Raw genomic sequence first — 16,817 nt, 5'->3', positions numbered from 1 at the left:
CCTACCAAAACAGAAGGAGAAAGGGTACTCCTAGGATCAACCCATGCAAGATATAGGTACTGTTCCTAAAGGGAAAAAGGGCAGTATTGTGACAGAAGTCACACGCTTAAAGGAAATAGTCTGGCAAGTTTGAATTCTATGCATCAATAGCCTTATTTTGTTTCAGGTTACAAATGTCCAAGAAGATAACACTTTTATCTTACCCAGAGTTCCTACAAACTACAATATGTGATAAATAAGTACTTACTTATAAGAGGTAGTACAAAAAACAGGAACCAACAATAAATTACTCATGAGTCAGGTACACCTGGAATTTATGATTGGAAGGGGAATAGAAAACAAAAATTTGGTACTCACGAATTTTTTGAGATTGAAAAGAGCTAACTCCAAGATGGATTGAAAGGTTCACGTTTTATAATTGTGGTAAAATATGCATGGTTATTAGTAGAAAGAGATGTACTGTTAAAAGAAAATTTCATGTGTTCGAGCTAAGGGGAGGGATATATAGTGCCTCAAGAATTTCAGTGTAAATTCTAGAAACACTCAGCCTTCCACCATCTCGAACACTCGATATTTTAGGTACGAGTGCGAGAGAGTGAGAATGTTTCTACCAATCCACCTGTTTCTATGCGCAGAATGATGTAAAATTTGAACAGCATATTATGTATGCAGAGAGAAACACTATGGAATAAAACATTTTACAGTAATTTTATGAATAGATGGTGCTGTAAACCCTTAACATAAATGGGATTGGCTACAAATAACAGGTGAATTGTGATGTGATGGCTATGGTTTGAGTTGCACATTACACCCTCCATAGTGTTCAATGTGCTCGACTGCATAAGTTTGTTAGTCAACAGTTGTAGCACTGTCCGGTAAGCTCATCCACCACGGCAAGGTTGTACCACTTTGCATGAGAGAAACATGTTTTTAATTGCCCTGAGACCAAAAACTACATAAAAAGCAAAATGACATTTGTTTTTAACTGCCCTGGTACTAAAAATGGCATAAAAAGCAAGATAACATCAATTTCTAACTGCTGTGAGACTGGTGTAAGGCATGTTCAAAATGCTGTACACTATTTTCTGCCACAAGTTGAAATAGAGAAACAGCATGTTACACGATGACTGAAATGTCTCAGTGGTCACATTAAGAATGTGTTGTACAATGTGTGCCTCCAGTTCAGCTATGTTCATAAATGGAACACTGAATACATCTTTCAGATAACCCCACAGCCGGAAGTCACACAGATTAAAATCAGGTGATTTGGGTAACCAGACTGCAGGGAAAGGATGGATGATAATTCTAGGATTTCCAAAATGCCCCTGCAGCAGTCAATTCATTGGCTGGAGGAGGACCATCTTGCATAAAAATGATCCTATCCACACGTCCATGCTGTTGAAGGTTTGGAATGATGTTGGTGCACAAAAGACTCTCATTGCATTTTCCAGTGATGGCACAGGTAACAGGACTCACCTCTTAAAAAATACAGCCCTATGATAAATGATGCCGTCAACCCATACCACAAAGTCACCTTTGCAGACCAAAGTGGTGCCATTTGATGAGTATTTGGATTCTTCCATTGCCCATATTCTGCAATTCTGCATATTGACATGTCCTTGGAAATGGAAATGGGCTTTGTATGTCCACAGAACATTCCATGACCATTCATTGTCCACTTCCATGCAAGCAAGAAATCCCAGAGTGAATGCTTGTCTGTCTTGCTGGAGGTCAGCCGGAGCAACTCCTGAACATGGGCGATTTTGTAGGGACAGGTATGCAGGATGTTTCATACGATTTTATGCATCAGGCTTGCAGGCATGTCTAACATTCCAATTCCCATGCACTGCATGTTTGCACACCACCGCTCAATCCCTCCTAAAGCTCTGTGGCTACATCTTCAACAGAAATCAGACCAAATGCTTTCCTCCCTTTATCACACTATGCTTCAAAAAACCTCCCTTTTCAAATGTTGTAATCATTTTCTACAAATCCTTAGCAGAAATCAGAGCAATGCCTATTTTCATACCATTGAGTGTCCGGAACTTTTGCAGGGTTACTGGGACACGGTACCATTCTTGTAAAAGAGTTTTACAGCAGTGCACAATCCTTCATGGAAAAAGTCATGTTGGGCATCTCAGATGTAAACAGAGGAACAGACATATGCTGTGTATCTGTTGGTGTGCATATCCTGATGCTTACTATGCCATCTATTGGTCAAATTTTCATTGAAATCCCCCCCTCCTTGTATCAGTAACATGCTGTTCCAATTTGACATCATTCTGAGTTGTGGTTCTCTTTCTAGAGTGTTTTAAAACTGAACTTTAGTTATGGACACCCTGGAGATACCTGCATCGTCTGCTAAAGGTCTTTGATTACTTTTAATATTGCCTGTCATATCATTAAGATACAACATGTACAGCAAGGACCCTAACACATTCCCTGGTGTACACCTGAAGATACTTCTACACTTGTCAATGAATCTCCATCAAAGATAGTGGGCTGTGTCCTCCCAACTGAGGAATCCTCCTCCCAGTCATTATTTTTGCATGACAACCTATAGGATTGTACTTTCATTAATAAACATAGGTGTGCTACTGAGTTAAAAGCCTTTCAGAAATCAAAAAATACTGCATCCACCTGACTGTCTTGATCCATGGTTGTTAGGACATTACGTGAGAAAAGCGTAAACTGGTTTTTACATGACCAATGTTTCCAGAATCCATGCTGATTGGCATGGAAGAGGTCCTTCTGCTCGAGGATACTCATTATGTTTGAGCTCAGAATAAGTTCTAGGAGTTTACAACAGATGGACACCAATGAGATTGGATAGTAGTCATGTGAATCACTTCTGCTACCCTTCTTGATGAAGGTGTGGCTTCTGCTTTCTAACAACAGCTGTGCATAGCTTTCTATCTGATGGATCTACAGTATGCTACGGTTAAAACAGGAGTTGCAGCCCCAGTGTCTTGTTTCATTTTTGGAGTTTCAGCTGTTTCTCAATACCACTGGCACTAATACCTGAATCACTCAACCTTGCAGTAGTGAGAGAATTAAACTGTGTCATTACTTCTGTTTAGTATCTGACAGTGATTCAGTTTCACCACCCAGTGTGAGCATCAGTATGGAAGACAGCTCGGAGATACTTATGCTTCATACTCTGACAGCACCTTCTTCCTGCAAGGAGCACTGCTGCAGCTGCAGACATATCACATGGGCCTGTCACTGACATGAGAGAGCTGGTAAATACTGCAGCCCCACACTTACTGGTTGTCTTGCTAGTTCCTTAAAGCTTTTGATATGCACCACCAATTAGTAGAGTGACTGGCCTTGCCTATGTTACATTATGATTTGGATTGCTGCCTGGACTCTCTGTGTACACATACAATAATTTCACTACACTCTGAACTCTGTTTTTGGCTAACCATTCACTTTGTGAACTCCACCGTCATTGATCCCAGGAACCATCTGTTTTTTCCACCAGTCTCTGCGTTGATGTGACTGGTTATTATAAACTGTATTCTTCCTACAGAGAGGTGCCAAATGTCAGTTTTTGGGATGGAGTTCCACGCCTCCTGCACCTGATTGGTCCATACAGGGACAGTTAATGCTAGTTGTGGATGCTGATGGAGAAGTTGTCTGATGATCTTCCACATGTCCTTGATGGGAAACAGATCTTGTGACACCCTGTAGAGCAAATGACAACAACCGTATGTGGGCGATTGTTATCCAGATGGAAAACACCCTCAGGAATGCAATTCATGAACGGCAGCACAAGAGGCTGAATCCCAACATTGACATACAAATCTGCAGTTAGCATGCATGGCATAACCTTGACACCAATGAAATCACAAATGGTGGTGGTTTGGGCTCTCTGGAGTGCACACTATAGAACATCTGACTTGGAGCTGTCCTTGAAGTATCCGATATGTAATAGTTCATTGTGTCACTATGGTATCAACTGCTGCTGCAGATGCAGTATGACAGCCAGAGCCCTAAGCTGAACATAATGGCCGTCCTTCTTGGTAGTGCCACATGGCCACCTGGAGCCTGGTCTTGTTGTTAACATAAATTCTTGTGACCACCACTGCCAGCAATCCTGCCAAATCTTTCTGCAATATCACAGAAGGTGCATCCAGATTCTCATAACCCTATTACATGACCTCATTCAATCTCAGTGAGGTGCTGATAATGGCATCTTTGTCACCTTAAAGGCATTCTTGACAACATCAACTCACCACGTCCAATCTCAAAGGTAACTAATGCTCATGGCCATTACAGCATATATTTAAAGCAAACCTGATTTACATCCTCATAGTGGTGCTGCTAGCACCACTCTTACATGAATGATGTAAAATAATATTAGATATCATTTTCCAGATGTGGAAACATGACTAACAACTTTTGTTTATGCAGCACAACTCCTTCTCAGTGTTGCAATTTTTTTCCATTGGCATATTTCCAGCATGAGCTGGCTTCCAAACTATTTGTTCCAAGTAGTTTTCAGAGAAAGCATTTAATACTGTTTTGCAAGATGTGTTGTTGGGACTCCCATCTACAAAACTGTAATCATCCCATTCAATTGTGGAATGATTAATGTCTCCTTGAATAATGTTAGGTTTTGATTACTTCTTGTTGTGCTCTGTAATAAGGACTGTCCTACCCATTATCCTTCCCACTCCTCCCACAGCAGTATTCCGCTGCTCACCAAACCTACACAATATCTTCATACATCCTAACTCATGACTCACATCCCAGTAATAGATCTAGATGCAGGATCTGAACCATATGCCCTACCACCACCACCTACTCCACTCTGGTCACAGGCATCAACTTCCCAATCAAAGGCAAGGCTGCCTGCAAAAGCAGTCATGGGATCTGCAAGCTAAGCTGCAACCACTGTGCTGCATTTTATTGTTGCATGGCGACCAACATGCTGTCTGTCCACATGAATGGCCACCGACAAACTGGGGCTAAGAAACAGCTGGACCACCCAGTTGCTAAGAACATTACCCAACACAATGTTCTTCACTTGAATGCCTGCTTTACAGCCTGTGTCATCTGGACCCTTCCTGCCAAGACCAGCTTTTCTAAGTTACACAGGTGGTAACTCTTCATGCAGTATATCCATTTTTCACATGGCAGATAAGTAACCGACACAAGAGGACTTTCCTTATTGGGTCTATGAAAAAAAATGGATGATCTGTGTAGAGATTTCAGAAGACATTGTAAAAATTAAGCATTTATAAAGTAATAACTACAGTAATATTCAGTCATTCATTTGTAAAACCTATAATTCTATAACATTTAGAAGCAAATTTTTGTTTTTCACATTTTTGTCTTACCGAGTTAATGCAGATAAACATACTTACTCCCTTGTGAAATAGTCCCCAACAGATCCCCAGAAATTTTTCAAGCCACTGGTACTGTTTTGTTCAATTTCTGATAAGATACCATATATTTTTGCTAGTTTTTCAGGTGCTACTGGCTTTCCAGATGAATCCACAAACATAACATTATCTTCCGTAATACTTGTAACTGACGTCTGAAGAATGTTTAGATCTTTAAGTAATTCAAAAACTACATTTCCTTTTTCACCATGCACCCAGTGTGCCCCAAGATCAACTATGTTGCCACCTGATAAAGGAAACACATTTTAGTACGATAACAACATGTAATTAGCTGAATACACTATTTGATTTCTTTTTGGTAGTAAAGCACTCAGTATCAGCAGTACTGCCAGTGACATGAGTTCCTTTGGCAAGGAATACAATTAAAAATTACATGTAACATGTACTGGGAGTACAGAAAATAAAAAAAGAATAAAATAAATCTAGTTTATTAACTGCACAATATCTGTCTTTTCTTATACAAACTGTTATTCAAATAATTTTAAGTTTTAATCTGAAGGAACACAACTTTTTAACCACCAGAAAGTGAATCTCAACATACGTATTTTTTTGCAATATCATCACAGTTATTGATAGAGCAAATATTAGAATACTGATACAGGTATAAATGCAACACATATTTCTACTACATATTTCATACCATGGCCAATAAGGCACTGAGAAAGTTTTCAAATTAGGTCACTTCTCTGCTACTTCCACATAATATTTAACAGAGGAAAGAATAATTAACAGATTTGATTGCTATAGTTATCAACAAATAGCTCACAGCTAAATTCTGTTTGAATCACAAAAACTTTAATTTAACTGCATCTTTCACATCCAGAGATCTCAATCATTAAAGTTCTCATCACATATTAAGTACCACTACATTGACATTACATTACACTATTAGTCATATTTATGAGCACCATCATGATGGGTCTCTGGGATGTGTAAAACAGTTAAGGATGCACATTTTATCACGTGTAATGCAATGAATTAATGTTACAAAATATTACTGCATTACAGTGATAATAATAATTAAAACATAACAAGAAACATTAATTTTAAGAGTTCCTGTGAAGATACTCTTTGGTGAAGAGAAAAGAGTTGCCTACAAGAAATTTCTTTAATTCAGTCATAAGCTCCAGCATATTATAAACCTTCTAACTGTAGCAGACATAGCAGTGGAAAATGTGGAAATACTGACACATGTAATTACGTTTACATTTGGTGAGCAGCATGTCCAGTTGACTGATCATGTGAAAACAGATAGCGGGCTGATTTAAGTCCAAGTGGCCATGAGCTAGCTCTCATTCTCTCGTTCTCTGATTCTCTGATGTGCTCTGATCTAACCAATGTTTTCCTAGATGATGATGCTATATTTATGGGACTGCACTCACTGTTGTGAAGGTTGACTATGTCTAGAGAAGAGACTGCTAGAGTGAAGTTAACCCGCAGTGATTATGGACTGGTATACTTATTTAACCATTTAAGCAACTAATATAGTAATTATCAATGAAATTCACCAACAGCCATGTAACTGAGATGTTATTTTATTTTATTTTATTTTATTTTGACTACCAGTTTTGGCATTCCTCTATGCCATCTACAGGCCCCATATTCATTTCTCAAAAACAAAGGATATTGTCATACAGTGCACTTGGAATACTGTTTGAATTCACAACATCCAGGAATATATGGCACTGTATAACAATATCGAATCTTTTTGAGAAATGCATTTGGGGCCTGAAGATGGCACAGTGGAATACCGAAACTAGTAGTCAAAATAAAATGAAATAACATCTCATTTACACAGCTGTTAGTGAATTTAATTGAACTACAGAGATGTTGAAAGAACTGAACCGGCATACTCTTGAAGCTAGATGGAAATTATCTCGAGGAAGTCTACAAACAAACTTTCAAGAACTGGCTTTGAATGATGGCTTTAGGAATATAAAACGACACCCAACATATTCCTCCTATAGAGATCATGAGGACTGGATTAATTATGGCACACGCAGAGGCATTTAAACAATCATTCTCCCTGTGCTCCATATATGAAAGGAATGGGAACAAGCCCCAAAAACTGGTACAGTGGCACATATCCTCTGCTATGCACTTGCACAGTATGGAGGTAGATGTAGAAAAAGATGCACTGGTATCATTTTCAGTGTGTACAATTTTTTTTTTTGTATGTTCTCCATTTTACTACAGGTTATAAACCATAATTATCACTGTTCAGGACTAAGGCTATGCTCCCGTTGGATGCATAAGTGGGCCTTGTATTTATTTAACTGACAGCTCTCTCTACACTACCATCTGTCTAGCCAGCATTCAAATGTGAACATTTTGTCTTGATTTCCACAGGTCGAGTCACACACTTTGACAGTTTGGATACAGTGTGTTTTCAGATGGACATCTAAATATAACAATCCTTGGAAGCCTCTATAATCAATTTAGAAATTTTGCAGCAGCATTCAGGTGTGACCCTTTTCTTCAGCATCTCCGCACAGAATGGCCCATGAAGTTGTCAGCCAGTGCACCAGTGCACCATCAGCTCTCCACTGCTGCTTCATGTGATAACAACTTCAAATTTAGCAGGGTGTCCTTCTATTAATTAAAGATGATGACAACTGTCGGTTTGTGGCACCAACATCCCTACAACAACAAGTGTTACCGCTACTCCACCAGTCACATTAGGGATCCACCTGAATAAAGTAGGTGGCCTGTCATTATATCTGCTGGCCATACATGGATAATGCATCACATAGGTAGTCCCTCACTTTACAGAATGCGAAGTACATCACTTGGGTTCTCTGTCGCCAATATCTACTCAGCCATGGGTTCTTGTCTATATAAATATCACCAGCCCTATCCTTGGAATGGAGTGGTTTATTGGGGTGAATCTCTTTACCATTTTCCTAATATCATCAAGTTGCAGATGATGAGTACATCAATGACAGTGGGGACCATTAAATTTTCTGTCATCAAAGAAGCACCCTATACCTTGGGCATTGTCAGTGGACCTTAGTTCATGGCATCCGAGCTTGAACGAGTCTCCATTCATAAAGGATTAGGCATTTAATGTCTCCCTCCCTTTCATCCAACTTCTAGTGGCTTAGCAGAAAGTTTTGTTTGCACTTTTAAAACACAAATTGCAAAAGCTAAGGGGTCAACCAAATCAGATTCTGCTCTTCATACTAAGTGGAAACATCAGCGAGCTAAAGGGAAAGCAACACCATTTAATATCGGCACCATGGTGTGGGCACACACTTTTGGATGGACCACAGATTGGATCCAGCTGTCCATTGTAGCACAACAGTGACAGCAGCTGGTTCTACTAGCTAGTATGATGGAATGCTGTGAAGATAACACAACCAAAATTGGTTAAGGTACCCTGGCATTACATCTCAACCATCTGGTAGGTCGCCATAACAGTGTCAGACCTGCTCCCATCCTTCAACAACTTGCCACAGATAATGAGTGTCTGGTACTTCCATCCCACTTACTACAGTGAACTCCATAGACATCAATCTCGCACCTCCATCAAAAGAACAGCAATGGATGCTGGTACCAGAATCAGTCCACCCATTTTCCAAAGTTCCTATGCTGTCTCTGAAGCTTCTAGCTTTGGTTCCACTACCATCATCTTGGGGCCAGACCGTTGCACCAGAAATGACCATAAGGACTTCCTCCAGCAAGTGCCTACTTGGCCTGACACATGCAGAACTATCAACAAGACCATTACATCTATGTCCAGTGATAATGCTACCAGCAAGGATCATACAGCATCTACAGACCAGATTTGGCTCCCTTGGATTTTCATTTATTTGGTCACACAAGGAAGGATAACATGGAAAATAGTTTGGGAATAATGAATAGGTCCATGAAATTGTGAGAATGTGGTTCAAATAACAAGACAATGACTTCTTTGCATCAAGAACAAAAACAAACTAGTTCACTGTTTGGACAAGTGTATCAATATTGGTAGGGATTGTGTTGAGAAGTAGTAAAAGTCTCATTTTGCACAAACATGCAGTTTCTTTCAACATAAATTTGCCTTTTTAATTGCTGAATGTCCCTTAAACAACAACAACAACAACAACAACAACAATAATAATAATAATAATAGTAATAGTAATAATTTTTAAAGCAAGTACCACAGCAATGAACTTATTAAAAGAAGGTGGCATGTTCACAGCTAGTTTCAGCCTTCTAGGTTGTTGTCGAGTGATTTTGTGGTTCTGTATAGAACAGAATACATTATATTACCTCCACGAATAGAAATGTAATGACATGAATACTGTGTGACCAGAATGTGACAAAGCCAGGAATGACTTGAGAATGAGTAGAAATAGGTTGACTGGGTGAGGGAGTCACAGTAAGTCACTGGAGAGTAAACAGTTGGTCAAAAACTAGAGAAAGACAAACAACAATGATGGCATGGCAGAATAACAAGTCCAGTAAGTAAACCATATTGAAAATTTTAGTGAATTCAGAACCAAGACTATGATATGCTGTAACATCAATACAATATGGCTACAGCAGACAAATCATAGCTGACAGAGCTGCTGTGCTTCCGGTTTTAAAGGAGAGCCACAGGTGTCGATGGGCTGGCACAGAGGGCATGTCTTTGTGGCAGCACTCGCAGCAGTAACATCATGGCCCACAGATGTAACAGTGCCATATAGGGGCTGTCTCTGAGTCCTTCTGGCAGACCTCCAAACTCACTGGGTATATTACATCCTTTCCCCTCTGAAATGGGTATAGAGCCGGAAGCACTGCAGACAATCTGGGGACGATGAACTGTGACAAAGTTTGAGGCCCTGCATAGAAGCCCACCAGCAGGGAGGAAAAAGTTGGGACACCTGGCAATGTGCTAATGTTACAGCACCATGGTCAATGACAGTGTGGGTGATGACAGCCAAGTGGACAGAGGTGCACTGAGACCATCACTTCCATGCCTGTATATTAAGGAACCATCGCTGGTGACTTGGAACACAAGTTGTATCAGCACAGATGTAGGAGCAGCAAGTGTTGGCAATCTGTATCTGACTGAGCCAGTGGCAGTGCAGTCGGTAGGCACAGACAGAGCTGGTCAGTATGCTGCCACCCCAAATGGGCATGTCAACCATTATAGGCACCACCCTTAGGTGGCAACCACCATGGCTGGCATCCACATGGTTTTTGCCCCATATGAGCATGCCCACACAGCTGAAGGCAGCACAAAGTGCCCAGCATGCTAGTTCCAGGGTTCTGTACACTGTGGAGCTAGGAAGAGGAGGAGAGTATGTGGCAGCCATCCACAGAGAAGCTCTGTCACTCTGCCACGCTACAGTCACATATATGGGTGGTCTTGTAGCTTCTCATAAACATCATGAACACAGCCATGTTGGTGGAAGTGCCCACTGACTTCAACATTTATTGTTGAAATGTACACAACATTTATTCTGCTTTGCCAGTGGAGGACAGCAGAAGAGGCAGACAGAGTAGGTGCTTGACGCCATTGGAGGAACAGAACTGTTCACAAGCAATTGCCATGAACTGATAGCATGGGGTAGCCCTTTGGTGGCTAAAATCTGGACAATGACATCAAGGGTGGCATCAGTGGTGGTGGATGCCATGCTGACAACATATATGTAGTTGTTTTGGTCCACATTAAGCATCTGCTCAACTGGTTGTGAAAGAAGGGTGTTCAAACCAGGTGGTCAGTTGACCGTGACTGTGTGGAAAAAAGGGCATAAGGTAGGGTGCCGAGCATAGCAGACATTTCAGTGTCAGTGGCAATGAGCTACACAGAGCCAGCCAGGTGAATGAAGTCCCAGGGGCAATGGGGGTGGGGCAGGGGGTGAATGACGGGGGAGCAGCAAGCTGGTTCTTGGCACAAGCAGAACAGCTGCAAATCATGGCCTCCATGTCTTTGATCACTTATGGCCAATAGTCATGTTATCTTGCAAAGGCATGCATCCACAACATACCCCAACACCCATGATGTCAGATGTGCAAAACCTACGGACACAGGAAGACAGGATGGCAATACAATTAGAGTCTGCATCAAGGAGAAGAATATTGGAGATGACGGGGAAATGTTGGGATTGGTGAGTACAGGCCCAGAGTTTCAAATTGCTGGACTTCGAAAAATAAGCAGGTCACCCAAAGAGCGCAAAGTGCATGAATGCCTTAAGACAAGCCTGCAGCAGGTATCTGCAACAATGTGAGTAGCTTCAATGGGAAACATGTCCAAGGTGTGTTGGTATTCCACATCAATACAGAAACAGGAGATTTTCTGTTGGTTAAATGCTGGGTCAGGCACCGAGGGGAGACGAGAGCATCTGCATTTGCATATTGTGCTATGGACTTGTATTTAATGGTATAATTGTAGGAGCCAAGAAAAATCCCCCAACAATGGAGCAGTTGTGCTGTCTGCTTCGGAAGCCACAAAGAGGCTAAAAGGAGGTTGTCAGTGGTTTATGATACGTAATGAGGGTAAACTTGGTCCCGAATAAGTAAACGAGGAGTTTCCTAAAGGCAAAGAATACTGCCAAATCTTCTTTTTTGATTTACAAGTAGTTTGTTTGAGTGGGTGTCAGCATCTTTGATGCATGGGCAATCAGTTGCTCAGTACTGTTGTCAGTCCTACATGCTAGCACTGCACCAGTGCCATAGGGAAAAGTGTCAGAGGCAAAACCAGGGACATGATGGAGAAAATGGCATAAAGTAGGGTGCTGAGCATTGAAGACATTTTGAAAGCACAGTCACGGTCAACTGCCCACCTGATTTGAACACCCTTCTTTCACAACCAGTTGAGCAGATGCTTAATGTGGACCAAATCAGCCAACAGCTCCCGTAAATGTAACGATATGAATACCATGACCAGAAACTGATAAGACCAAGAACAACTCAAGAATGAGGCCGAGGATGTCACAGTGAGTCACTAGAGAGTAAACATGTGGACAACAACTAGAGAAATACGAACAATGGAGATGGCATGACAGAATAACAAATCCAGCAAGTAAACAAAGATAGAAAACATAAGATGTAGTGAATTTAGAATCAGGACAATGATGTGTAGTGAGATCAATACAATAGTGCAGATAAATCATGACTGACTGGGCAGCTGCTGCACTGCTGGCTTTAAAAGCAAGTTGCAAGTGTTGATAGGTGGCATGGCAGGAGTGTCCGCACGGTGCTTGCAGCACTGACAAGAGCACCTGCAGTTGTAGCAGTAGCTGTTATCGCGTTCCATGCCTTCCAGGGGGACTTCAGACTCACTGGACTGAAATACTAGAGTGAATATAAATGTGCAGACAACCTTGTAGGTAGAGCAACCACAGCCATGAGCAGTCATCTTGGGTGTCACTAAACCACTTCAGCTGTACTCAGTCCTTTATTACTGGATCACTACCAATTTTGTGGCACTAAAAGCCACATCTTCAAGTGAACATCTCTATAACAATAAATCCAGAGGGAATAACAACCCAGAGATATACACAGGTATGGGAAATAATTAAATTTAAAAATAAATATTAAAAAGGACTAAATACAACTAAAGCAGTTTATTAATAACCACGAAGAATACAAAAGTATTTTAAATTTATTTACCTGCAACAGCAAACTAGGCCTTACATGCTAAAATGACATTGTCTTTAAATTTATGTTTCCTATTAATTTTGGTTCACAAATCCTATCTTATTGGGTTGACATATTCACATTTACAAAGGTATGATACTGCTCAAAGAGCAAAAGAGAATTTCAAACATCTTGCACCATTTTACATTGTCGGACGCTTTTTCCAGGTCAACAAATCCCACGAAAAAGTCTTGATTTTTCTTTAGTCTTGCTTCCATTATTAACCGCAATGTCAGAATTGCCTCTCTCATGCCTTTGCCTTTCCTAAAGCCAAACTGATTGACATCTAGTGCATCCTAAATTTTCTTTTCCATTCTTCTGTATATTATTCTCGTAAGCAACTTGAATGGATTAGCTGTTGAGCTGGTGGTGCAATAATTCTCGTACTTGTCAGCTCTTGTCATCTTCAGAATTGTGTGGATGTTCCTTTTCCAAAAGCCACATGGTATGTTACCAGACTCATATATTCTACACACAAACTTAAATAGTCATTTTGTTGGCACTTCCCCCAATGATTTTAGAAATTCTGATGGAATGTTATCTACCCCTTTTGCCTTATTTGATCTTAAGTACTCCAAAGCTCTTTTAAATTCTGATTCTAATACTGGATCCCCTATCTCCTCTAATTTGACTCCTGTTTCTTCTTCTATCATATCAGAGAAATCTTCCCCCTCATAGAGGCTCTCAATGTATTCTTTCCACCCATCCGCTCTCTCCTTTGCATTTAACAGTGTAATTCCCATTGCACTCTTAATATTATCACCCTTGCTTTTAATGTCATCGAAAGTTGTTTTGACTTTCCTGTATGCTGAGTCGGTCCTTCCGACAATCATTTCTTTTTTGATGTCTTCACATTTTTCCTGCAGCCATGTCATCTTAGCTTCCCTGCACTTCCTATTTATTTCATTTCTCAATGGCGTGTATTTCTGTATTCCGGAGTTTCCCGGAACATTTTTGTACTTCCTCCTTTCATCGATCAACTGAAGTATTTCTTCTGTTACCCATGATTTCTTTGCAGTTACCTTCTTTCTACCTATGTTTTCCTTCCCAACTTCTGTGATGGCCCTTTCTAGAGATGTCCATTCCTCTTCAACTGTACTGCCTACTGAGCTATTCCTTATTGCTGTATCTACAGCCTTAGAGAACTTCAAGCGTATCTCGTCATTCCTTAGTACTTCAGTGACAGTTTATAAAGGAAAATTGAAACAAATGAGACCTCAGATGCAATTTTTAGTCTTATTAACCAGGTTTCAACACTTGTAAGAGTGCCTTCATCAGAATTTAAACGTTTAAAGTGGTCTGTAACATAATTACAAATTTATGAGAAAAGAAATTTTTTATATGAAAGTGTAAGTTGTTGTTGTTGTTGTGGTCTTCAATCCTGAGACGGTTTGATGCAGTTCTCCATGCTACTCTATCCTGTGCAAGCTTCTTCATCTCCCAGTACCTACTGCAACCTACATCCTTCTGAATCTGCTTAGTGTATTCATCTCTTGGTCTCCCTCTATGATTTTTACCCTCCACACTGCCCTCCAATACTAAATTGGTGATCCCTTGATGCCTCAACACATGTTCTAACAACCGATCCCTTCTTCTAGTTAAGTTGTGCCACAAACTTCTCTGCTCCCCAATCCTATTCAATACTTTCTCATTAGTTACGTGATCTACCCACCTAATCTTCATGTAGCACCACATTTCAAAAGCTTCTATTCTCTTCTTGTCCAAACTATTTATCGTCCATGTTTCACTTCCATACATGGCTACACTCCATACAAATACTTTCAGAAATGACTTCCTGATACTTAAATCTATACTCGATGTTAACAAATTTCTCTTCTTCAGAAACGCTTTCCTTGCCATTGCCAGTCTACATTTTATATCCTCTCTACATTGACCATCATCAGTTATTTTGCTCCCCAAATAGCAAAACTCTTTTACTACTTTAAGTGTCTCATTTCCTAATCTAATTCCCTTAGCATCACCCGACTTAATTCGACTACATTCCATTATCCTCATTTTTCTTTTGTTGATGTTCATCTATACCCTCCTTTCAAGGCACTAACCATTCCATTCAACTGCTCTTCCAAGTCCATTGCTGTCTCTGACAGAATTACAATGTCATCGGCGAACCACAGAGTTTTTATCTCTTCTCCATGGATTTTAATACCTAATCCAAATTTGTCTTTTGTTTCCTTCACTGCTTGCTCAATATACAGATTGAATAACATCGGGGAGAGACTACAACCCTGTCTCACTCCTTTTCCAATCACTGCTTCCCTTTCATGCCCCTCCACTCTTATAACTGCCATCTGGATTCTGTACAAATTGTAAATAGCCTTTCGCTCCCTGTATTTTACCAATGCCACCTTCAGAATTTGAAAGAGCGTATTCCAGTCAACATTGTCAAAAGCTTTCTCTAAGTCTACAAATGCTAGAAACGTAGGTTTACCTTTCCTTAATCTTTCTTCTAAGATAAGTCGTAGGGTCAGTATTGCCTCACGTGTCCCAACATTTCTACGGAATCCAAACTGATCTTCCCCGAGGTCAGCTTCTACTAGTTTTTCCATTTGTCTGTAAAGAATCCACATTAGTATTTTGCAGCTGTGACTTATTAAACTGATAATTCAGTAATTTTCACATCTGTCAACACCTGCTTTCTTTGGGGTTGCAATTATTATATTCTTCTTGAAGTCTGAGGGTATTTTGCCTGTCTCATACATCTTGCTCACCAGATGGTAGAGTTTCATCAGGACTGGCTCTCCCAAGGCTGTCAGTAGTCCTAATGGAATGTTGTCTACTCCCGGGGCCTTGTTTCGACTCAGGTCTTTCAGTGCTCCGTCAAACTCTTCACGCAGTATTATATCTCCCCTTTCATCTTCATCTACATCCTCTTCCATTTCCATAATACTGTCCTCAAGTACATTGTCCTTGTATATACCCTCTATATACTCCTTCCACCTTTCTGCTTTCCCTTCTTTGCTTAGAACTGGGTTTCCATCCATTGATATTCATACAATTGGTTCTCTTTTCTCTGAAGGTCTCTATATATAATTTTCCTGGAGGCTGTATCTATCTTACCCCTAGTGAGATAAGCCTTTACATCCTTACATTTGTCCTCTAGCTATGCCTGCTTAGCCATTTTGCACTTCCTGTTGATCTCATTTTTGAGACATTTGTATTCCTTTTTGCCTGCTTCATTTACTGCATTTTTATATTTTCCCCTTACATCAATTAAATTCAGTATTTCTTCTGTCACCCAAGGATTTCTACTAGCCCTCATATTTTTACCTACTTGATCCTCTGCTGCCTTCACTACTTCATCCCTCAAAGCTACCCATTCTTCTTCTACTGTATTTCTTTCCCCCATTCCTGTCAATTGTTCCCTTATGCTCTCCCTGAAACTCTGTACAACCCCTGGTTCTTTCAGTTTATCCAGGTCCCATCTCCTTAAATTCCCACCTTTTTGCAGTTTCTTCAGTTTTAATCTACAGGTCATAACCAATAGATTGTGGTCAGAATCCACATCTGTCCCTGGAAATGTCTTACAATTTAAAACCTGGTTCCTAAATCTCTGTCTTACCACTATATAATTTATCTGAAACCTGTCAGTATCTCCAGGCTTCTTCCATGTATACAACCTTCTTTCATGATTCTTGAACCAAGTGTTAGTTATGATTAAGTTGTGCTCTGTGCAGAATTCTACCAGGCGGCTTCCTCTTTCATTTCTTACCCCCAATCCATATTCACCTACTATGTTTCCTTCTCTCCCTTTTCCTACTGCCGAATTCCAGTCAC

At 40.4% G+C, this 16,817-nt stretch overlaps 1 protein-coding gene across 2 annotated transcripts in view; it reads right to left on the bottom strand.

The window, feature by feature from the left end:
• The window catches only part of LOC126183199 (spermine oxidase), a 158,400-nt gene that overhangs the window by 111,623 nt on the left and 29,960 nt on the right, over positions 1-16,817 (bottom strand). For both annotated transcript variants that reach the window (XM_049924965.1, XM_049924974.1), the window contains exon 3: positions 5,373-5,637. In XM_049924965.1, coding sequence (XP_049780922.1) covers positions 5,373-5,637 — 265 coding nt within the window. The remainder of the gene's footprint in view (positions 1-5,372; positions 5,638-16,817) is intronic.

The sequence above is a fragment of the Schistocerca cancellata genome, chromosome 1 (genome assembly GCF_023864275.1).
Source record: "Schistocerca cancellata isolate TAMUIC-IGC-003103 chromosome 1, iqSchCanc2.1, whole genome shotgun sequence".
NCBI lineage: Eukaryota > Metazoa > Arthropoda > Insecta > Orthoptera > Acrididae > Schistocerca > Schistocerca cancellata.
Note: the sequence above shows the minus strand (reverse complement) of the source record. Positions and strands in the feature narration are given on the sequence as shown.